Source organism: Lynx canadensis, chromosome A1 (assembly GCF_007474595.2).
Source record: "Lynx canadensis isolate LIC74 chromosome A1, mLynCan4.pri.v2, whole genome shotgun sequence".
Taxonomy (NCBI): Eukaryota; Metazoa; Chordata; class Mammalia; order Carnivora; family Felidae; genus Lynx; species Lynx canadensis.
The window spans coordinates 72,431,052-72,454,825 of record NC_044303.2 but is presented as its reverse complement, the minus strand read 5'-3'; the positions used below and the strand labels follow the sequence as shown (position 1 = coordinate 72,454,825).

Sequence of the window (23,774 nt, the reverse complement as noted above, 5' to 3'; positions counted from 1 at the left end):
CCTCTGAACTGCTGGTCCTCTTGTCTAATCCTTCCTATCTTTTGTCCCTCATGTCCCTGCCGTACCCACTTTGGATTCTACTCCAGGAGATTTTATTTAGCTTGGGTCTCTGGTCTCCCTGTAAGGAGTTTTTGTTAGGTACATTTGGGAGATTAGGATATTCTGTTACCTTTGATCTTTCTGCAACCCTTTGGTGGGCACTTTGTTTTTATTACTTATTTTTGTTTTGTTCTTTTATGTTATATTCACCTCCAATTTGTAGACTGCTCTATTTACATTTCTAGGAATTTTGCTATGTATTCCCAGATTCACTTAGTGAGGCTTCCCCTGAGTATTTCACTAGTATTTCTTAGTAGTTTCAGTATGAAATTCTTGGATCAGCCATAACTTCCCTGCATGCTTTCCTTCTATAGCCTCCCCAAGCTGCGATCTTGAGTAGGTGTTGATACTGTCAATAGTTTTGGTCTTTATTTTGGAATGCATTGTCACGTAGCTTTATTCAAGATTATGTCCATGAATATTTTTTTCTATGCTATCTCACTTGCTTTCGTTTCTTAGGAAATTTGGGAGATTCAGAGAACTACCATTATGATCTTTCCCCAATTGAAGTCAACTGCTTAACCTTTAAAGCAGTTTATTTAGCATATACTTTGTGTTGGACACAGCTTCTTACTCTATGACCAAAGAAGCAAATTCTGGCTGTCTTTTTTTTTTTTTAAAGGAAGTGGTGGGAGGTCTCTTGAACATATTGAGCAAATTCGGCACTGGGAGATCGAGCTTACACAGTACACTCCAGGGAGCTCTGCACTCAGGGCAGCAATGAGCTCAGCTCAGGTCACACATCTCAGCAATCTGGTCCACATGCCACCACTGCTGCCTTTGTGAACATTTCCCCAGGTTCTCTCTGTCTTTGTCCTCAGAAGTCAGGGTTCACAATTGTGAGAGTGAATATCTGATTGGCCAGGTTATATTAGGGTTTGGAGGAGAAGTCACAGGGGGAAATGCAGTCTCATGCACCTGATAGTGGAGACAAAAAGGACGAGAGTGAAGCTGGAAGCTTGTCTAAAGATACATTGATTAATTCCCTGAACACTGCTCTCAAAGCGTTTGTTATTGCCTGACTTCCCGCCTTTGATTACATAGTCATAGTGGCCTTCAAAGAATTAAACTCCAAAGAGCTTACAAGTACTTTGGAGTTTGTAGTAGTTTCCTACTTCTTCTATAACTAATGACACAAATTTGATGGCTGAAAACAACAGAAATCTATCATCTCACAGTTCTGTGAGGCCACAAGTCCAAAATCAGAATGTCAGCAGAGCCATGATCCTTCTGAAGGTTCTAGGGAAAAACCCCACCTTGCTCTTCCTCACTTTGGGTGGCTCCGGGCAGTTTTTGAGATTCCTCAGCTTGTAGCTAGCTGCATTACTCCAATCTCTGCTCCTGTCTTCGTGTGGATTTCTTCCCTCCACGTGTCTCTGTGTGTCCTCGCCTCTTCTTTTAAGGACACCAGTCATTGGATTTAGGGCTCACTCTAATTCAGTATGACCTCATCTTAACTAATTACATTTTTGAAAGACCTTCTTTCCAGATAAGGTCACATTCTGAAGTTCTGAGTGGGTATGGCTTTGGGGGGCACACTGTTCAACTCACTGCAGAATTAGTTTCAGCTAGCCACTTGACCAGGCAGCTGCTTGCTATTGTTAGATATTGTAAGAAGCTTTGAAAAGAGTTTTCTGAAGTTTGTGGAAACTTCACAGAGTTTGTGGAAACTTCTGAGTTCTGTGGAAACTCACAGAAAATTGGGGTACACGTGTAAAAGAGAAATTCAGTTTCAAGTTCAAGAATTGAACTTGAAAGGAATCCTCAAAGCCACCGCAATCTACCACCACTGCATTTACCAAGAAACCAGTAAACTCAGAGAATCACCAAGAGCCTATTGTGAGTATAGTAAGCATGGCCCCCAGGAAAAGCAACATGGCTCTAATATGTGACCCACAGCCCACCGGGAAAAGTGCTGGTTCATGGGAGCAGTGGGCACCTGCCATACCTCAACCAGTGGATTTCAGAATGATTTGAAGATTGTCTAGGTTTTTCACAAACTTGCTAGGCCAGTTATTTTAAACATTAGGTTTAGATATGTCAAGGTACTCAAAATTGGTAGCTAAACCAGGAGGTCAACTTGGAGGAAAAGTGGTCTTGTGAGGGTGGAGGAATTTTTTATGCCACTGTAACTTCATGCCCAGCACAGCCTAGCCCTGTTTTTAATTCTGTGATTCCCCAGAGGGCCTCGGATGACGCTGGCACTTGTGTATGTTGGCTATTCAGGCAATGACAATCTCTGAATATTCTGGATGGAGTACTTTGGGATTAAAATCACCATGTGTTGATTTCTTTGAGATTCCAATTTGAACGAACAAAAGCATGACATTTCCTAGAGTAAAAGTTTTGTTTCTTAAGTTATTTAATAAATTAAGCCTTGGATTTCACATCATGAAAATGACAGACATTTCACTGTCACAGTCTAATGACAAGAAGAACAGAGGTGGACTTAATATATTCATGCCAAGTGAACAGAGCGCTGAATGAACAGAGGTTTTAATAGTTCGAATATTAGTCAAAGCAGTTGTTAAATAAAATATTTGCTTTATGACCAGTTTGTTTTCAAAATGCTGTTATTGAGTCATGTCCAGTGTTTTCTGACTTCCATCAATATTTGGATGATGAGCTATTGACTAAAACTAAAAATGTTTTTTTTAATTTTCAGTCTGTAAGAATTAAAAATTGAAAATTAACATCAAACACAGATTTTTATTTTTCATTTAGGAATATTTGGATTAAACACAAATATAATGCAGATTTTAGTAATGCTGCATTGCTAACATTATCTTGAAGTAATCGTTACAGCTTCATATCTCATTAAAACTGGTGTTCAGTATTTAAATGCTAGCTGACATTTTGGTTAAATGTAGTTAAATAGCAAGTTTGATGTTCCTGAACCAAGCTTTAAATTTATCATCTCACTGAATTTTCACCCTTGTACCCCCCACTGCAGAAAGCCATGACTTTATTATCATTTTTGTAACACGGATTTCTGCAAACATGCATGTTATGACAGATACAGACCAAAGAGTATATTGGACTTAAGATTACATTCTTGTATTTGAAACTTAACTTACCTTCCTTTGGACATATACTCAGAAGTGGGATTGCTGGATTATAAAGTATTTCTGTTTTTAATTTTTTTTAGGAATCTCCATATTTTTTTTTTTTATAATGGCTGTACCAATTGACATTCCCTGCAACAGTACACAGGGTTCTTTTTTCTCCACGCCCTCCCCAACACTCGTTATCTCTTGTCTTTTTGGTAAATCCTAACATATATGCAATAATATTTTACTATGTTTTGATTTTAATTCTCCTGATTATTAGTGAAGTTGAGTGCCTTTTCATATACCTGCTGGCCATGTGTATGTCTTTTTTAGAGAAACATCTATTCTTGTCCTTTGCCCTTTTAAAATCAGGTTATTTGTTTTCCTATTGAGTTATAAACATATGTCAACAACTACGTTGTACACCTTAAGTATATACAACTTGAAATTTTTGGATTATATGCTAAAGTTGGGAGCAAATCTCAAACTTTTCATAAGACTTAGTTTTAGCGGGTCCTGGGTGGCTCAGTTGATTGAGCATCTGACTCTTGATTTTAGCTCAGGTTAGCATCCCATGTTCGTGGGTTCAAGCCCTGCATGGAGCTCTCTGCTGTCAACACAGAGCCCACTTCGGATCCTCTGTCTCCCTCTCTCTCTGCCCCTCCCTGCTCATGATCTGCCTCTCTCTCTCAAAATAAATGAACTTTAAAAAAAACACTTAATTTTAGCAAAATATCAGGTTACGGTAAATTTATGTTGTCAATTTAAATTTTATTGGCCTTATATTTTTGTATTTATAAATTTGTTTTGGTTTTACAGTTGAGGGAGAAAGATGTAAGTATTTAAATTAGTCCATAATAAAATACATCAGCCTATATAGGGGCTGTATGATCATTTTCCAGAGGACCTCAAGTTTGAATTACTGTGCTCTCATTAATTAACCCTGCTATATTTTTTAAACTTTTATTAAACACCTGTCTGCTAAAAAACTTGTGTTTTCATAAAATATTTCCATGCTCTCTCTACCTTAATTCATTGGCCAATAGCACTACAGTTACCTCTCGATTTTTTAGTGACTTTACCCAGAAAATTTGCAAACATGTGCTGTGTTTGTTCACTTATAGGGCTTAACGCTTGTGTTTTTTCCGCACGTATACAGGATCATTACGAATGTATATGTGCATCTCATATTCTATTTTAAGCATCAGGTTATACTTTTGTTAATACGATTTTACATTTTTTGTAACAGAGCTGTACAAATATTTTGGTTGGAAATTGTACCGTATGCACTGATTTCACCACAATATTTCTGAGGAGCAGTCAGATTTAGTTATTAAGTGATTAACACCAATATGTCATGTGTCTTCTGTTGGAAGAGTATGAGTGAGTCGGTGTACACATATGTCAGGGATTTGGGGAATTCTGGTCTTTCATTTTTGGAAGAGTGTTTTCCATGGGTAGAACTATATTCGTCCATATAAAATATTTATAGAAGCAAACCAGTGTGCCGTGCTCATCATCATATATAATGCTCTAAAATTATACCTAGCCTGCTTTGGCAATGTTATGGTACACCTAAAATTCCCACCTAATGCTTAAGAGAATGTGATCCACTAATCACCTAGTTTATAGAATCACCTGCAGCAAGCCAAATCCAGAAACTTTAGTTTTTGAAACAAAAGTACTGACACTGTGGCTTTCTAGTATTGGTCACTAGTTTTATTGACCTAGTGTTTTGCCTCATGTTGAACTATGCATAAATATATATTCAAGATCCTAAAATTTTAAGGTGCTTAAGATAGAAGTATAATATAAATATAAGAGAGAGTTATATTGTTAATCCCAAGTACTGTTTCCAAGTTTCCGTTTAATCAGTTGGCAGACGTTGATTGGACCACTTGTAATGATATCACCACTGCCCTAGGAGAAGAGACAAAGAGCAGAACTCCACTTTGTGGATCTGACTTGTAAACCACTTATGAGCACCTCTGAGTTTCTGCATCTAACCTATTCCTGCAAATATATTTCAGCATATTTGCAGAAAACAGGTGCCTGTGTTCCATCAGTTTAAATGGAAAATTAATAATGTATTACAGAAACCCCAACCAACTTCTCCAAATATCACTAAATTGTTCTCTAACACTGTATAATTCCCCCGCACATTTCTGTATAATGAACAACATCTAAAACACCTATCGCTCAGTTATTTGTACTTAAGGAATTCAGGAGTGGATGTTTTGTATGCACCAAACAAGAGTGGGGTCATGTGCTCTTATGTAAATAAGCAAAGAAATAATATGCAAAAGGACTATCTATCACATTTGATTGAATCTGTGAGGTCATCCGTTGTAAGGTGAGGCACACGTTATAGTCCCTAGGAAAGAAAAAGTGCTTCTAATTACACTTTGAATGTAAGATGTAAGATTGTAATGAATGCAATCAATTGATGCAATTGATTACAAGATACATCCTAAATTTAGAAATGTTAAACTATATTGGGGTGGAGTGGGGGGATAAGATGTCTTAAAATTGATGAAGCCAGATCAAATGACCTGAGTTCGTACTTTAGTCCCAGGTCCCGTGAAATGCTAACCCTCTGAGGGAAGATGGGCAGAGGAAGATTGTGATGCACTTGACCCTTATTTGTGAAGTAGATGATCAATGCCAGGACAAGATTTAGCCCAAAAGAGCAACAGAGCTGTACCTACATTGTACCCAGACCTTCTTGAAGGATTTATGGGCAGCTTCAATGTTTCCACTGGCACACATGCCGATTCATTATAGAGATTTTCTAGTAACATAGTGATCTGGGGACAAATATTTTTGCAAATATAAATAGTGAGAATTCAGACTGAGGGACACACCTTTGTAGTTTTGCAAAAATGCTGTAATGGTATTTTGTAAAAGATATGGGGAGAGAGGGCACAAGAAATAGTGAAAAAGTTTTCTTGGGGATATTGGAGAAGTCTTGAAGAAAGAGGAACGTGAAGCCAGTGTCCTGAGTAAATGTGGTCTGTGGCAGGGGTGTTGGAGGATGGAAGTAAAGGGTCAGTAAAGGTACACGGGGGACTCAACTCTGAGAGTGACCTGATCTGCTTTGGATTTGAGTGGTTCACTCCAGAGGTGACATGCTCCGTGCACTGCAGGAGAAACTGAGGCAGGAAATCCTTCTGGCAAGAAATGTCTTCAAAAATTTTGGTTTGAGGTATGTATTATTTTAAGGATTTCACGGCTTTTATAATGTTCCTCATGCTTGAAGTTCTGCCAATTCATTGCCACTCCCCAATAATTTGTTTCTAATTGCCTCACCACTAATCCCTATTCTGAGAAGCAGTCTAGCTCACCAAATCCCTGGAGGCAGAAATAAATCATTTGGGTGATAGATGTTTGTGTTGTTGCAGAACATTCCATGTATTGCAGACTGCGAATTCCTCAGACAATCCTCGTTTGTCTATTTTTCATGTGGCAATAAACATAGGTAAAAGTAACATGCATGCTCTGAGCACTGTTGAAGTGATAAATAATAAGGCTAAGACACAGTGACAGATGGGCCCTGGGAACTGGGAACAATAAATCATGTGCTCAGGAAGCTAGACCAGTGCCTATCATTTTTGCAAAGGCAAACTGTATCCTTAGAAATGTCTTCAGATAAATGTGTTTGGTTTCTCTGCTTATTAAATACTTGCATGGCAATTTAGGTTCCTCTCTTATACTGTATAATTGATTGGCAGCCTCTGAGTATTTACCTTTGTAAAAATTGACAGACAACTCTTGAATAACTCCTCAGCCACCAGCATGCAGATTTCTGCCTCAGCATTGTCTGCTCTCCATTTTTGTGGATGGAACAGGCAAATTAAAACCTTTCTGCCATATTTGATGTGTTAACGTTTCTTGAGTACCTGTATGTTAAGCTCTGGTTACATATTCTGGAGGTAGGGAAAAGGGACAGCTTATAACTTGAGAATATTATAACTTGGGTGTTAATACAGGAGGATTTTTTGGGGGGCGCCTGGGTGGCTCAGTCGGTTAAGCAACTGACTTCGGTTCAGGTCATGATCTCGCGGTTCATGGGTTTGGGCCCCTCATCAGGCTCTGTGCTGATAGCTCAGAGCCTGGAGCCTGCCTCGGGTTCTGTGTCTCCCTCTATCTCTGCCCCTCCCCTCTTGTGCTCTCTCTCTCGCTCTCTCTCTCTCTCTCTCTCTCAAAAATAAATAAAATGTAAAAAAAAATTTTTAAAAATACAGGAGGATTTTAAAAGGATATGGACATAACCAATTATGATTAAAAGTCTTTGACAATACAAATGAAAAAAAGAGACAATTTGGTAAATGTGTCAGACACAAAATGTATTATGAGATTACATTTCAAAGCATCAGGTTCAAAGTCTATGTATTAAAAGTTGTTTTAAGGGCACCTGGGTGGCTCAGTCAGTTAAGCATCTACCTTGAGCTCAGGTCATGATCTCACGTTTTGTGAGTTCAAGCCCCAAGTTGGGCTGTCTTATCTCAGCAAAGAGCCTGCTTTGGATGCTGTGTCCCCCCCCCCCCCCGCACTCTTTCTCTACCCCTTCCCAGCTCACATTACCTCTTTTTCTCTCAAAAATAAATATTTTTAAAAAGTTGTTTTAAGCTTATGAAGCCTTAGTGATTATCAATAGTGATTAACATGATATCAATTTCTGTTCAGTCATATTTGCAACTACATTATAGTGCACAAAGTATATGCACATTGACCCGATTCCCATTTGCATGGCCTGTAGCCTCTCTTCAGTCAAACTGTATGCATCCAGGAAATACCCAAAAGCTATCTTATAATTTCATCTGTGGTCTTTCATGATCATATAGGAAAAAAGTCGTAACTTTTAGATATTAACTTGAAAGATAATAATACATCTTTCTCTCTTTGCCAGAAGTCAAAGAATCATTCCTGTTAAGGAACAATACTAATTTCAGTGAATGGATGCTTAAATGGATGCATTCATGAGGCATATGAATGGACTTCTTACTGTATGCTTGTAATCTGCAGAAACTCTGTAAGACATCATATATACGCTTATCTAATTCATTTGATATCTTCTGGTTGTCACACTCTGTGCAAGGTGCCCGAAATTGTCCAGTCACAAGGTGTTACTAATCTTCAGAAAAGACTCATTTGCAATGAGGAGAAACTATTTTTTAATGCAACACCAGGGAATATGTTTAGAAAAGATTTAAGTGGAAAACTCAAACTTCAAAACTGATAAACAGGAACTGATTAACAGGAGGGAGTAAATTGTAATTCATTAAACAACCAGGTGGGAATTACAAAGGACGATTCTGGAAGTTAGACAATATGTACGTTTTTTACACGTATAGGCTGAAACGCTGCTTGCTGCATTATGTGTGAGCTAAAGCATTGATCAGGGTGGGCTGTGGTCAGATCAGAATCTGAAGGAAAAAGTTGGCACAGACTTGGGAGGATTTTTCAGGAAGATAGGACAGCATGAATAATGAACACGAAAAGAGCAAAACTTACGAGGTGGGGGGTGAGGTCTGAGTGTTGCTCGTCTTTGTATCCCAGCTCACTGTACTGCCTATTAAAGGTTTTTATATATATTAAATGCCTCTTGGTAACCTAAGCCAAAAAATAATACATAAAACTTATGCCTAGTGGACTATTTCACCACCATACCAATATACCACATCTTCTGTATCCATTCATCAGTCAGTGGACATTTGGGCTCTTTCCATAATTTGGCTATTGTAGATATTGCTATAAACATCAGGGTGCATGTATCCCTGCAAATTGGTATTTTTGTCTTCTTTGGGTAAATACCTAGTAGTATAATTGCTGGATCGGAGGGTGACAAGGATGTGGAGAAAGTGGAGCCCTCTAACACTGTTAGTAGGAATGCAAACTGGTGCAGCCACTGTGGAAAATAGTATGGAGGTTCCTTAGAAAGTTAAAACTAGCCTAAGTTAAAAGTTAAGAACTAGCTTAAAATAGTTCTCTGTTGCATCCCATAAAATTTCAGTTTTCATTTTTGGAATTTTTTGGTTTTTTTTTTAAACAATCACAACTATGCCTCATTCTTAAAATAAAGATCAAGTGATATTTTTGTCTCTGTCTGCCAATATTCCAGTAAAAAGTACATTTGTTTAATAAAAGTCAATTTGAAAATGTACACTTTTATTTTTCTTCCTAGGATATATCAACACATATTGTATATTTAACCTTTTTTTTCTAAAAAATTTTTAATATTTCTTTTTGAGAGAGAGCATGAACAGGGGAGAGGCAGAGAGAGAGGGACACAGAATCTGAAGCAGGCTCCAGACTGAGCTGTCAGCACAGAGCCTGACGTGGGGCTCGGACTCACGAACTATGAGATCATGACCTGAGCTGAAGTCAGACACTTAACTGACTGAGCCACCCAGGGACCCCTGTATATTCAACATTTTTTAAAACTGAGAATGTAAATCACATAAGGGTAGGAGTTTTGGTTTTTTTTTTTTTCTACTCCTTTCATTACAGCCTTAAACACTGTCTAGATCATGGAAGATATTCTATACATTGAGTGAATGAATGAACAATACATTTGCTTAGTATATTAAGAAACTCAAGGGAATCTTCAAAGTGCAACTTTAAGTAATTTGTATTTTGTCATCCTTTTGGATATCAACTGAAATTAGGCTCAGAGAAAATTCAATTTTATATTGGCTATATTGTCTACATTTAGATTATAATTAATTCATATTTTCAGCTAACTATGCAATATACCAGGCAAACATGACTCTTATAATGAAAGATGTTTTGTAAGGTTTTGAGGGCAACTATCATATCCTTAAATTATTTCTTCTGTATGTGATGTGTGTGTGTGTGTGTGTGTGTGAGCGTGTGTGCACGCACATACTCAGAACCAGTGGCTCTCTGAGGTGCTATTTTTCTCTTCTTCGGGTTTAAATCATCATATAACGATCATAACACTTAAAAGGTCATTGTCCTCCTCATGACCCAGACCCCAAGACTCAGGGTTTACTTTCATATCTCTTTTGTGAATCTTGTCAAGTACATGAGTTACCAAATTTGGTTGATTCTCTCACCACTGATAAAATTATTTAGGCGTTTGGGAACTAGCATTGTTTTCTTTAAACTCTCCATAGAATTAATTTTCCTGTCTTCCCCACTATGTTTATAGGTTTATTGTAAGTTATTCTATCTTACACATTAGCTGGGTGTGTACATATACACTTTTCTATGCAAGATTGTTTTGTGTGTGTGTGTTTGTGTTTTAGTAGGCATTATACCTCCTCTTTTTTAAAAAAAAATTTAATGTTTATTTATTTTTGTGAGAGAGACAGAGACAGAGACAGAGACAGAGTGCAAGCAAGGATGGGGTAGAAAGAGAGGGAGACATTTCAAAGAGAATCCAAAGCAGGCTCCAGGCTCTGAGCTGTCAGCACAGAGCCTGACACAGGGCTCGAACTCATGAACTTCAAGATCATGACCTGAGTCAAAGTCAGATGCTTAATCAATTGAGCCACCCAGGCACCCCAGTGTTATACATCCTCTGTGTAAAGTAGATGATTCCTCCCTGTTACTAAGCTGAATTTATACTTCATCTCTGAGTCAGATAACTTTTACTAAGTGGCTTATCATACTGTTAGTTTGATGAATAATAAAAATTATTCCTGGAAACTTCTCAAGGAATCTTTTTTGATAATTTATTTATTACTAAGGGTGGATGGTTCTGGAAATTATGTACAAATATCCTATAACACATTTCATCATTTAAAAAAAAATCTTGGCATTCTGTTCCTATTTTTATTTTCTAAGCAGGTTCAGTCAGAGTTGGTAATAATAGATGTCACTGAATTCAGAATTGAGTCTCGTATATTGTGATGAAACTAGTGACTTAATGGGGCAGTTCTAAGAAAGAAAAGGACTTTCTATTTAAGGTTCCAATTCTCAACTAATGGAGTTCTCTGGTTTGTTATTTGAAAGGGAAATTTTTTTTAATTCCCATTTTTTAAAAAATATGCATTCTAGTGTCAGAGTAGATTGATTATTGAAAGATGAAAGTAGTGTGTTTTTTTTACCACATACGATTCCAATTACAGTTGAAATCAATATATATTTGATATATTTACTACTGAAGGCAAGTGTATTCTTCACTTTTAATGTAGCTCACGGTGAATTCGTGGTTAATTTCCTACTGACGGTGGTTGGTTCACAGTCTGAAAGGCCTTCATGCTGATCCCTGTGGCTCTTAGTTCTTGTAGGAAGAGAGCTGGTTGGGGGCTTAAGCTGCCTACTGAGTAGGATGGCCTCTGGTTTCTTAAATGGTAGAATCTGTGTGGCTAAGAGAAAAAATGATGATGATTTCCATTTGTGTGAACTTAAAATTTTCCATGTCTCACTCTGCAGTCACTTGTGTTTTATAAATTCTTTTCTTTATATAAAAATGCTTCATTTAAAATGATAAAGGTATGGGGCGCCTGGGTGGCTCAGTTGGTTGAGCGGCCGACTTCGGCTCAGGTCATGATCTCACCGTTCATGGGTTTCAGCCCTGCGTCAGGTTCTGTGCTGACAGCTCAGAGCCTGGAGCCTGCTTCGGATTCTGTGTCTCCCTCTCTCTGACCCTCCCCTGTTCATGCTCTGTCTCTCTCTGTCTCAAAAATAAATAAAAACGTTAAAAAATAAATAAATAAAATGATAAAGGTATTCCTTTGGAAAGTGTGTTCAGCTATGAAACAAAAATTATGGATAGCTTATACCAAATTAACATTTGGCCCTTCTTTCCACAGATTTTTTTTGAAGTTATTAATTTTGTGTGATAACTCCACATGCAATTTATTTTTAGGGGGATAGTTCCTATGTGAAAGATCGCTGGTGTGTTTTTGATGGATTTATGGTCTTCTGCCTTTGGGTTTCATTGGTATTGCAGGTAATTAAAACTTTTAAATTACAAGGGGGTATTTTCCAAAATGTGCATTGTTTTGCATTGAAAATCTCAATAAAAATAGTAACAAATATATGTCAAATGTCATAGTGTAACTTACTACAACAGTATGTTATTTTAAATGTTTATGAGAAAAAAAAACATAACATTTTAATCATTGTCTGTCACATCTGTGAATGACTTTAATCAGTAATGAACATCAATACGACAGCAAATTACTTCTTACTAAAAAGGTGTAAAAATATATTTATTGAAATAAAGGACATTGAATTTAAAAATTCAAAATCCGTCTTTTATGTGACTGAATCCTCACTAAAAATGGCCGAAAAGTGTAGATACATTGGGATGAACATAAAATACTATATTCCAAATAGAAAATGCCTTACTATGAGAAATGGAGAACATATATTAAAAAGACCTAAAGGTGGGACTTTGCCAGATAATAGAATTCATTTCCATGCATTCATTCAGGCTTGATTTTGCATTTAATTCAACGCAAGTTACCATATTCTTCATCAAAAAATTTAGAATAACACAAATTCACATCCATCCCGCAAAGTCATCATAACGCTTATTGAAGATCTCTCCTTATTTTTGTAAAGCTCGCCTCTCCAACAGTCTGATTTCATCCTGCATATTAATGTGTTCTTTTCCATTTAATAGCTATTCTGTGATTGACAGACGTTTTCTAATTATCATTTTGCCTCTGTTTAGTAAATGGTACAATTCCTTTTTATTTTTTATAGTAATTTTAACCCTTTCTCCACTACTTCATGTTCTAGATATTTTAAAAGTTCCACCAAAGAACGTTTATTATTATTATTAGTGAGGACGACTTAGCGTACTTGCTCTGTATCCTAAGTTGGCATTTGCTTTTGTAATAAAAACTGTGCTTTGATGAATTACATGGGAAATTACTAAGAGCAGTGGCATTTACATTAGTTTATGTATTCATTTTCTCTAGAGATAGCTGTAGCTTCCAGGTGGACTCAAAAGAAAATCCATTTCAGTGGAAGAAAATGCAGGGCCAAGCCCAGAGTGCTGGGTGAACCTCCTGATACCATCTGTGTTTGCTGTGACTGCAGACAATGCTAAGGGAAGCCCTGAGCTTGTTTATTGACCTCTTAATTTACAGGTATTTGAAATTGCTGATATAGTTGACCAGATGTCACCTTGGGGCATGTTGCGGATCCCACGGCCGCTAATTATGATTCGGGCATTCCGGATTTATTTCCGATTTGAACTACCAAGGACCAGAATTACAAACATTTTAAAGTAAGCACTGTTTTTATAGATGTTAAGGAGGAAAGTCTATGACATTTTTGTAAGTTTTACCTACTTTTCCCTCCCCTCCTAGGCGATCAGGAGAACAAATATGGAGCGTTTCGATTTTCCTACTTTTCTTTCTACTTCTTTATGGAATTTTAGGAGTTCAGATGTTTGGAACATTTACCTATCACTGTGTAGTAAATGACACGAAACCAGGGTAAGTGTATCTACTAACTGCATTTTAATCTAGGTGATTAACAAGAAAGTTTCTGCAATTCTTATGAGAAAAATCTGTGTCTAAATTGAACAAAAAAGTATTTATGGGCTCTGTTCTATATTCTCTGCTTCCTCAAAATTTTTTTGTCTGATTTTTTAACATAAGTATTCAAGACAAGCCAGACTGAAAAATGTAAGCCTGTGGGCAGGAAGACTGAGCAGATTCCAAGTGTGCATTTGGAGGTTTTCCTCGGAGTGACAGAAAGAGGAGCGTGCTGCCATAATACCATCTGAGTATTTTCATCTCTTATTTAAATAAGATGGAAATGAGAAGTGGTGTAACTACTTGGAAAAACAGTTGGGCAGTTTCTTAGAAAGTTAAACAGACACCTACCATATATTCCGTTTATTCCATTCTAGGTATCTTACCAGGGGCAATGAAAACATATATCCATAAAAAAAGACTTCTACCTAGTTACTGTATTTATAATAGCCTAAACTTCTAAGAACCCAAATTTATACCAACAGGTTGATGAGTAAACAAATTGTGGTTATATCCATATGATGAATACTATTTAGCAATAAAAAAAAGTATGAGGAATTGATATATACAACATCTTGGATGAATCTCAAAATAATTATGCTGAGCGAATGAAGCCAGATGAAAAAAATTACATATTCTGTGATTCCATGAATTCAAAATTCTAAAAAATGCAAGCTTGTCTGTAATGACAAAAAGGAAATCGGTGACGGCCTGGGAGTAAGGATGGGGATAAAAGTAGGGGTTACCAAGGGGCATTAGGAAACCTTTGACGTTGATTGACATGTTCATTATCTTGATTGTGGTTCTGTGCACTTAAAATTTATCAAAGCTGTACATGTTTTAAAAATATTTATTGAGGGGCGCCTGGGTGGCGCAGTCGGTTAAGCGTCCGACTTCAGCCAGGTCACGATCTCGCGGTCTGTGAGTTCGAGCCCCGCGTCAGGCTCTGGGCTGATGGCTCAGAGCCTGGAGCCTGTTTCCGATTCTGTGTCTCCTTCTCTCTCTGCCCCTCCCCCGTTCATGCTCTGTCTCTCTCTGTCCCAAAAATGAATAAACGTTGAAAAAAAAAAAATTTAATAAAAAATAAAAAAAAAAATATTTATTGAGAGAGAGAAAGACTGAGGCAAGGGCAGAGAGAGGGAGAGAGAGAATCTTAAGCAGGCTCCATGCCCATCATGGAGCCCATGTGGGGCTCGATCTTACAACCATGAGATCATGACCTGAGTCGAAATTAAGAATTGGATGCCCAACCAAGCCCCCCTGTCTGTATATTTTAATATGTGCAATTTATTCTATGTCAGGTATATTTTACTAAAATGGTATAGAAATGTTTTAGTGTAAAGCAGAAATCTAAATTTCTTCATACAGTTAGACAGTTGATTCAGCACTCTTTATTTTGTACTGTTACCCACTGAATTTAACGTGTCTTTTCTCATTTACTAATTCCCTGTTTATACTGGGTTTGTACCTATGGACTCTGTTGTGCTTGATTGACTAGCCCTGTTTAACTACCCCTTCACCCATATTACACTCTAGAATTTGTTTAAATTCTAACATGGCTGCATACATGGGTCTGTTTCCAGCTTCCAGCCTTACACAAGCTCAGAACCCTATTATCTGCATCTTGTGGGCATTAAAATCCAAGCTCTTGGCTCCTGGACACTTAACCTCCCATTCATACCATTTTTCAATGCATGTATTTCCCTCTGTCTAGTTTTTAGTTCCCTCTTACCTTTTGACCTTTTGGAATGTATTTTTCTTTCTTGAAAGCCCAGATAGGCATCTTTAAATGTTACCATTTATCCAACAGGTCTACTTGTTTGTAATGGAAAGAGTTGAATTTAATACAGCCCAGTTTGCCAGAACTACCCTCTGGCACTCATAGCTATTTCCCCCCCCCCCCAATTTTTCTCATTACCTTGTGAAGTCCTTGAGGACACAAAGGGAGAGGGGTGGAGAACATTCATCTTATGTCTCGTACTTAGTAGTCTAGCACAGAGTAAGTACTTAGTAACTGTCTATTGAAGGCATGGTGCACAATACATTATATTTACACAGATAATAATAACATTGTGACAAGTTGATATAGAGGAGGAAATTTAAAACAGGAATAAAAGCAAGTTTCTAAATAGGACAAAGGAGAAATAGTTAAAAAGTAGAAAAGCACTGTTGAAAGTGGAGAGAGGTAGTGAACTAGCACAAATATGGTGAGGAAGTTGAAGGAAGAGGTGAGTAAGGGGGCTGTCTGTGTGGGTGAGGGAAGAGACAAATGTGTGGAAGAAAACCTGTAAGTAGTTTTTTTTAAGTGTATGTAGGCTGTAAAATATGTCTAGATTGTTCCATGAATGAATATGGAGGTGGGAAAAAGATATTGTGTGGGTGGGAAACAATAGAATAGAGTTGAACAGAGAAAGCTTCCGGATAAGAAAGCCTCTGTGTTCTAATAGCAGTGAGCACAGGAAGCTGATTTAAAGTTTCCATTTTATTAAAAATCAAGTCAGAATGCGAGACTTCTAAAGCATGTTAGAATTGTAAAACTACTTGGAAGATCAGACATCCTGCTGCCAAACCTAATTTTGACACATAAAGTACGATACAAATGGTGAAGAGGGATAGGAGCACCTCTGACCTCAGGGCCCTTGCATCACTTCAGAAAGTGCTCTTCACCATCTCCTTACTATATGCAGTACTAGGACATGAATGGCAAAGAAACAAAACAAAACAAAACAAAACAAAACAAAAAACAAAACAGCAAACAAAAAAAGCCATTAAAGGACCTCTTGTATTCTGAATATTAGCTCCAGCTCATTACTTAATCCTAAAAATGGAATTCTCTATGAAGAATTTCATACATTTTGGCAGAGTTTTTGGTTACTCTAGACACAGCAGTTATGGAAGAATGTCTGCATTTTCTCTCTTCCAAGTATTTATAAAATCTGCCCATTAGCGTTATGTCCATACACATATATCTTGCCTTCTTTTTATGTGACAGTTTACTCTCTGAGAAGAAAATATGTAACTGCCCGCAGGATAGTAATGTTGCTACAATAACAGCTTTCTTTCGTAAGTTTGATGATTCATTTGAAGGACCGATCATTTATGCCATTTTTTGTTTTAATTTTCAGTTCAGTTTTAACTGAGTTTTAGTCTCACTCATAAGCAGAAAAATTATTGATGCCATTTTACCATTAGTTCCAGCCAGACATTAATTTATTTTTAGAGACTCAAAAAACTGTCCAAAGTCAAAATAAAACACATAAAAAATCCCAATTAAAAAAATTCCAACCTTTTTGTTTCCTTTTCTTCTGAACTAGGAATTTCTCATCAACATCTCTGAGTCAGATATTAAGCTACATCCTGATGGTTGTGTTTCCAGCGATCAGTGTTGCCAGTCATTGGCATGACCTCATTTCTCTTATTTATTGTCCTTTAACAATCCTTCCGATTTCTGCTTAATTGTTTTGCATGCACAACAGCCTAATAATGGGAGAGTCTTCAGGCAGAGCTGTGTCTGTTCAGAAACCTGTATATCCTGCGTTTCCAGGCTGACCTCTGGAATTGATTATGTGTAGCCTGTGAGGCAAACAGGATAAATAAGGAAGCAACTCAATACACCCAGTTTTGCTTTTAGATGAAGCTGATTTCTTTTAAAGCAGAGAGAAGGGAATCTTAGCTTTGTCCTCAGTAGCATTACTAGTAAAGCTTTATTCTCCTCTGATAATGAAGGGCGACCTAAGGCAGTTATGGCACAGGTAATGGGATTTGACTCAGCAAAGCAGTTCATATCCTACAGAAATTTGAGAAAAGCGATGGCCTGTGGCAGAAACAGGTGTTACAAAATGCCAAATGTGTTGGCAGAAATCTCCCTGAAGCTACAAGATGATCACGTAAAAATGAGCTGGTAGGTGAAATAGAAAAGATGAAGACTTATCTGCCACCTTATTACCATTCCTGAGAAAGGAGAGAAATTTGTTTCTAGCTGAGTATCAAATAATGAAATCTTCTTCCCAAGAGTGAGATAATTAGAAAAACCCTAAAGAAAGCAAATGTGAATATTAAGTATATAAAAGTTGATTCCACCAGGAATTCAAGTAAATACTTATAATGGCTGAGCCATTAGTTTTGAGACCCAGAGGTAGGGAACCGCACATCACAGATGCCCAGGACATTCCTAGAGTATCCTTGCTGTGGCAGAGTAATTACTAATAGCTTTCTTTTCCATCTCAGGGAAATCCCAGGATGGTCACCCCACCCCAGGGTAGCTTGTAGGACTTGGTGGTATTTTATAAAATATCACTGACACTTAGCCTAGAGATAAGGTAAAGTTGGATTTGGGTTTTTTACTACTGGCCCCAAATAATATTTAAGTTTACCCTTTAGGGTACTTGGGAAAATAAATGAATTCTTATCTTATAAATTCTGTTCACAAAATAATGAGTTTTTTTTAATGGAAAAGTCAGAAGAATTAAAGATAGAAACGTGGTGGAACTTAAAATGTTAATTTTTAATTTCTATGGACTTTATCAAGAGGGAATTTTGTAGAATATGTAAAATCGTAATGCCTCAAATTCATGCAAAGGTCTTTGAAGTCTTCTTGATTTATATTTAAACTTCTTTTGAAGGATGAAGACACACTGTTCAGTTTAACTTGCAGGACTCACGCAGAGATGTCTGCTGGGTGGGAGATATAAGAACAAGTTTGGATAAATGCGTATTGGAGAGATTTTTCTTTAAAATATTTAAAGAAGAAATGAAAATACTCTGATGGGTGCATGTAAATTTCTAACTAAATTAACAGCCACATTTATGGAGCACCTGTTCTACCTCATGTATTGTGCTTCTATAACTAATTTTTAGAACAACCTGAAAGGAATTATTTCCCCCATTTTGCAGATGAAGGCACAGTCCCAACATAAATAATATGTTGGTCTGGTAAGTGAGAGCGTCAGGATTTGAACTCAAGTCTGGCTTCTAAGCCCCTGCTTGTTCTCCCATTTGAGCAACTTCTACCTTGTTATGATCCTATATTTGTAAACCTGTAGACACATACAGACGCACATCTGTATGATACACTCTTTATATGGCATAGAGAAAATTAAAGTCTACATGACCTCTGGTTTCTTTCTACCACCATGGAGATGGTGTGTTCTGGGGGTTCTGGTTCATCCAAGCCCATAAAATAGCGACACACAATATATTTGTATGAGTCCATCGATCCCTTCTAAAATTGTGCATATCCATCTCAAAGATGTGGCCCATTCGAACCACCAGTTAAATCCACCTTTTATCTGTTACTAATTTTAAAAAATTAAATGTGAGTAAATATTTCAGAATAACTTGAATTCCCATATGAAAATTAATACCAAAGTGATTTTCACCAGAACAGCAAAAACATCCGTGAGTCTTCAATATAAAAAAAGAAAATCCTACACTTTGAAAAAAGGTCTAAAAGTAATCAAGTGAGGTTTTTTGATCAATTATAATGTAGCACTTCTTTTGATCTTACTTCCCAGAAAGAAGAGAATGTCATGACATAGGTTATAAAACTCTTGCTGTTTAGTGGTAAATATTTATTGAACAATTGATAGCTGTTATCTTCTCATTCAGTACCCGTAACAGCTTTCTACGTGCGTCATGTTCTATTTTTATACTCTGTATTACAGCCAAGGAGATTGAACCTTAGTGAGGTTAAATAAGATATCCAAGATGAAACAGTGTGTAACTGGCAGAAGCAGAGTTGAAACCCAGTTCTCCCCAACACTGATTTCTAGGCTTTTAAAGATTCATGTTGTACCATGGTCCGTAAGTGAGATGATCTTCAACATGTGCGTGTGTCCATGTTTGAATAAAATGTTTAGTTTCCCTTCGGTTGCAAGGAGCACATGCTTAGGAGACAAACTCTGAATGGGCAGATGAGTACCTGGTTGAGATCGCCTATATTAGGACTCAAAATTCTGTCATGATGCACTCCTGAACCTACTGTGTGAATGGGAAATGAGGGGCCTTGACAGTTCAGCCCCTCACAAATCGCGTTCACTGTAGTTGTCTGTGTAGAAATCATTACCGAGCATCATTTTGGTATCTCAGGTTCAATCAGACCAGCTTGCATTCCTCCCGATAGAAAGCACCCTCATGTGCAGTGACCATAGCAGCACCAGGAGTACCTGTTGGGAATTCATCTCTAGGGTGGGATCTGTTTGATAGAGAAAATCACCTGGCCAACTTTGTAAAAATACAAACTCCGAGCCATATCCATGGATTCCTATCTATTGGCAGGGCTGAGACTCTCAGAATTGGTTGGGTTAGAAATCAGTGACTTAAACCCTTGGTTCTACAATTAAAACTCCCAAAGATGTGTTAAGAGTAGAAGGCAAATTTTGCATGGCTTCTTCAAAGATCAATCTGGAATCTTCAAAGAAATGCTAAGCTTTTAGCTACTATGCTTCCACCTGTGGGGAACTTGAGTTTCCTGGACCCTTCAGACTGTGTCCTTAGAAATGTCAGCAGCGCCTGGGTGGCTCAGTCAGTTAAGCACAGGACCTTCACTTTGGCTCAAGCCATGATCTTGCAGTTTCGTCAGTTTGAGCCCCGCGTCGGACTCTGCACTGACAGTTGGGAGTCTGCTTGGGATTGTCTCTGTCTCCCTCTCTCTCTACCCCTCCCCTGTTCAAGCGGTCTCTGTCTCTCTAAAAAATAAATAATTTTTTTCTTTATTTTTTAAGTTAAAAAAAATATTTAAGAAGCACCAGAGGTGATGAGAGCTTCTTGTCATTCTTCCAAAGAAGCAGGTTGCCCATGTGTTCTGGGAACTCTAGAAATAAAATAAATTTTGTTTATTTAGTGACTCACCTGTCTTAGATCTAGCAGTTGAGTGGGGCAGGTATACTTTGTGGTTGGTAGTTACACATTCTTAGCACTGTGGAACTCTCACATCATTTAACCGCAAACAATAGCACCCTGTCAGAGTGGGGAGAATGGCTGTTCCCCAGCTGTACAATTCAGCCAAACCACAGCCGGTAAACATAAATATATTTGGAGCTTCTAATAGGTATGAGGCACTTTGTATTCCTAATTGCTAATTCATAAGGTGGTCTCATATGTTGGGCATTAGGATCCTCATGAGAGAGAAGAGGAAGTAGCTCCTTGCCACACATTAATTAATTGATAGAATCACCGATTGAAGACCTATAATCTTTGTCCCAAATTCTGGTGGACATTTTCCGCCTTGCCAGCTGACTCCTCACCCTGGGATCTTGTAGCTTCTTAAGCAAAGGAAGAAGAGTTACTGCTTGAGGAGCCCTTGGTCCAGATTCAAAATGTCAAGGGTAGGGGCACATGGATGCCTCAGTCAGTTAAGTATCCCACTCTTGGTTTCAGCTCAGGTCATGAACTCACGTTTTGTCATGAGTTTGAGCCCCACATTGGACTCTTGTGTTGATAGTGCGGAGCTTGTTTGGGATTCTCTCTCTCCCTCTCCTTGCCCCTCCTGCATATTCTCTCTCTCTCTCTCTCTCAAAAAAAAAAAAAAAAAAAAAAAAAGGTGTCAAGGGTAGTGTACTTTGTCTTATGATCTCAAATCAGTTTTCACATTTCCAGTTTGGAGCTGATCAATGCAAACTCTGTGTCCTGATACTTTACTGATACTCTTTGAATACATTCAAATACCTCTCATTGTCTAATCCTTGTTCAGATGCCCATTTCCTGGTCCCTGTCACCTGTGTTGTCACTTATCCATATCAAAGAAGTAGTGAGTGATAGAATTAAGGGGGTACAGTTGGGGAAAATATATAATTAAAAGAACTATTCAGATATAACAAGGTACAATGATGATTTAAAATACTTGTTTCAAAAGAAAATAATGTTTTGTCATTTAAATTACATACACTATTTGAAAAAAGTATTTAATTTTGCCATTTTGATGCATGATGAATTTAGCACTTTATGGCTTTGTCTATCTACCCATTCAGGAATGGATTAAGGAATGGAAAATCATTAAAATACTCTCAGCCAAACAGTAAGGGGAAATTTATTCCCTAATTACTTACAAAATGTGCCAGTTTTGCTTGTTTATAAAATGTGGGTGATGTCAATATTATTTCCTACCTCAGACTATTTGTCTTATTTTGTAGTCCCTCTAAAAGTCCAGGTAGGGCAATTAAAAGTTTTCAAAATCAATAAATAGTCTCTTCTCTGCAAATTCCAGGGTGGGGTAAATGTTCCAAAACATCCAGCATTGGAAGTAGCCAGGCCAATTCATAAGAGTTTTTAATTAACCCTGGAAGAGGAGGCCAAATAGGAATGAAAACGAAGCCAGATGATTCTCTGGAATGAACCCAAAATGCGGGTAGCAGCCAGAGCGAGTCCATTGTCAGCAAAGGAAAGGGACAACCTGTAAATGCAGGTCTAAGCGGGACAACCTGTAAATGCAGGTCTAAGTTTTGAGCAAGAAAAAAACCCTTGTTGTCTGCCTGCCATTAAGAGTGAGGCAAGCAATGCCCTAATGTACCAAAGAGCACATTCACTGTCCTTCCAGGTGCAAAGACTGTGTGTGTGTGTGTGTGTGTGTGTGTGTGTGTGTGTGTTCACTCCATGGGTTTAACCAGAAGTGTATTCTCCTATTTATTTTTGACTTCTCTCTAGAACATACAGTATAAATAGAAGAGAAACCTATGGATGCAATAAATAACAAAATGCTTTTCAAGTATATAGTGTTGTCTGTTGCATATGGATTTGTTGTGCCATGTACTTCCTTTTTTGCATCACTGACAATTTCATCGTGGAATGCAAACCTCAGAAACACGTTCGTTGTAGCCAAGCCTCTGTGAATGTTTTTTTTTACAGCAAATGGACCAAATTTGGCTACAAGAACTCAGTGTTTTTCTGCTTATGTGCAGTTCTTCAGGGGAAAAAATGTAAGAAAAATATAAACAAAATAGCTATCTATAAATTCCCATTGTAGGTATAGTTCATGAAAATCTTGCGAATAAGTAATAACTTCTGTCAATTAGTGTCTTTGACCTTTTGGCCATTCTCACAAATGAGGGACAGGGTGTAAGTAAGCTCAAAGTGTATCAGACACACTGTGTCAGTTTGGGGGAAGCACAGATTTTTGTCTTTTTTTCCCCAATATGCAAAATCTCTGAGAATGTAGTTTAAAAATTGGTTGCTATGGTAACAAGTGCTTGTTTATAATCCCTGAGAAAAAGCCGAGAATAGCCACACCAGCAATGAAAGGGTGAAAACGTTGTTCTCTTTCTCTCCCTGACCTTTCTTGTTCTCTCTCTCCTGTGCACACACAGGCTCTGGCATTTCCTCTTTCCAGGATGCCCTAGATCTGCCTTAGACCTAGCATTTGTTGATCCTTAAGTAGTCACTCCAAGCAACAACCCTATTGGAAGGTCTTCCCAATGCTCACCATCTACCACCTGCAGTCAGATGTGATGTTTCTGCTTTGTGAGCCTGTAACACTAGCAACATATAGCTGGCTCTCAAAGCATTCGCCATGCTCTACTGTGGTCATGACTTTGCTAGGTAGTAAAGCCCCTGATTTGGAAATACCTTCTTGGTCATCTCTGTTCCTAGCATGTTGTGTGGCACAGAATGGGCCATTCAAATATAATCATTTTGAATGAGTGAATAGACAAATGCAGTAAAGTGGCCTCACTAAGAATAGGGGAAAAACAATTTCTGAAAAGGGGCTAAGTAATAATAAGAATAGTTATGTTCATAAGTGAGAGTAACCACAAAATGCCAACACTAAATGCATTACAACCAGCAGTGACAGCAGTTTGATATCGGTAGAGAAAGATGAGATTGTGAGTAATGAGAAGAATTTGAACACAAAATCTTGAGCGATTGCATTTGGCATTGTTGAGTCCTATGGACAGAGGAGAACAGAACACAATGGGCATGTGATTTGCTCTAGTTATTACCTTTTTTTTTTTCTTTAAATGAAAATGTGATGAGGTCATTCTGGGAATAGTTGTTTTTAATAATAGCTGAAAAGTTTCTCATCTTACAGATGAGGACACTGAGGCTCAGATGGTCAAAGTGAATTGCCCAAGGTAATTAAGTTGGTTAATCACTAAACTGAATGATATCCTTGTGTTCCAATGTATAGCTCTATCAGTGCTCTGTACCATCAGGAGTAATAATTAAC

At 37.7% G+C, this 23,774-nt stretch overlaps 1 protein-coding gene across 1 annotated transcript in view; it reads left to right on the top strand.

Annotated features, from left to right (window-relative positions):
* The window catches only part of NALCN (sodium leak channel, non-selective), a 308,773-nt gene that overhangs the window by 5,777 nt on the left and 279,222 nt on the right, over positions 1-23,774 (top strand). Inside the window, 3 exon segments of the mRNA XM_032592429.1 lie at positions 11,989-12,072; positions 13,223-13,362; positions 13,445-13,573. Coding sequence (XP_032448320.1) covers positions 11,989-12,072; positions 13,223-13,362; positions 13,445-13,573 — 353 coding nt within the window.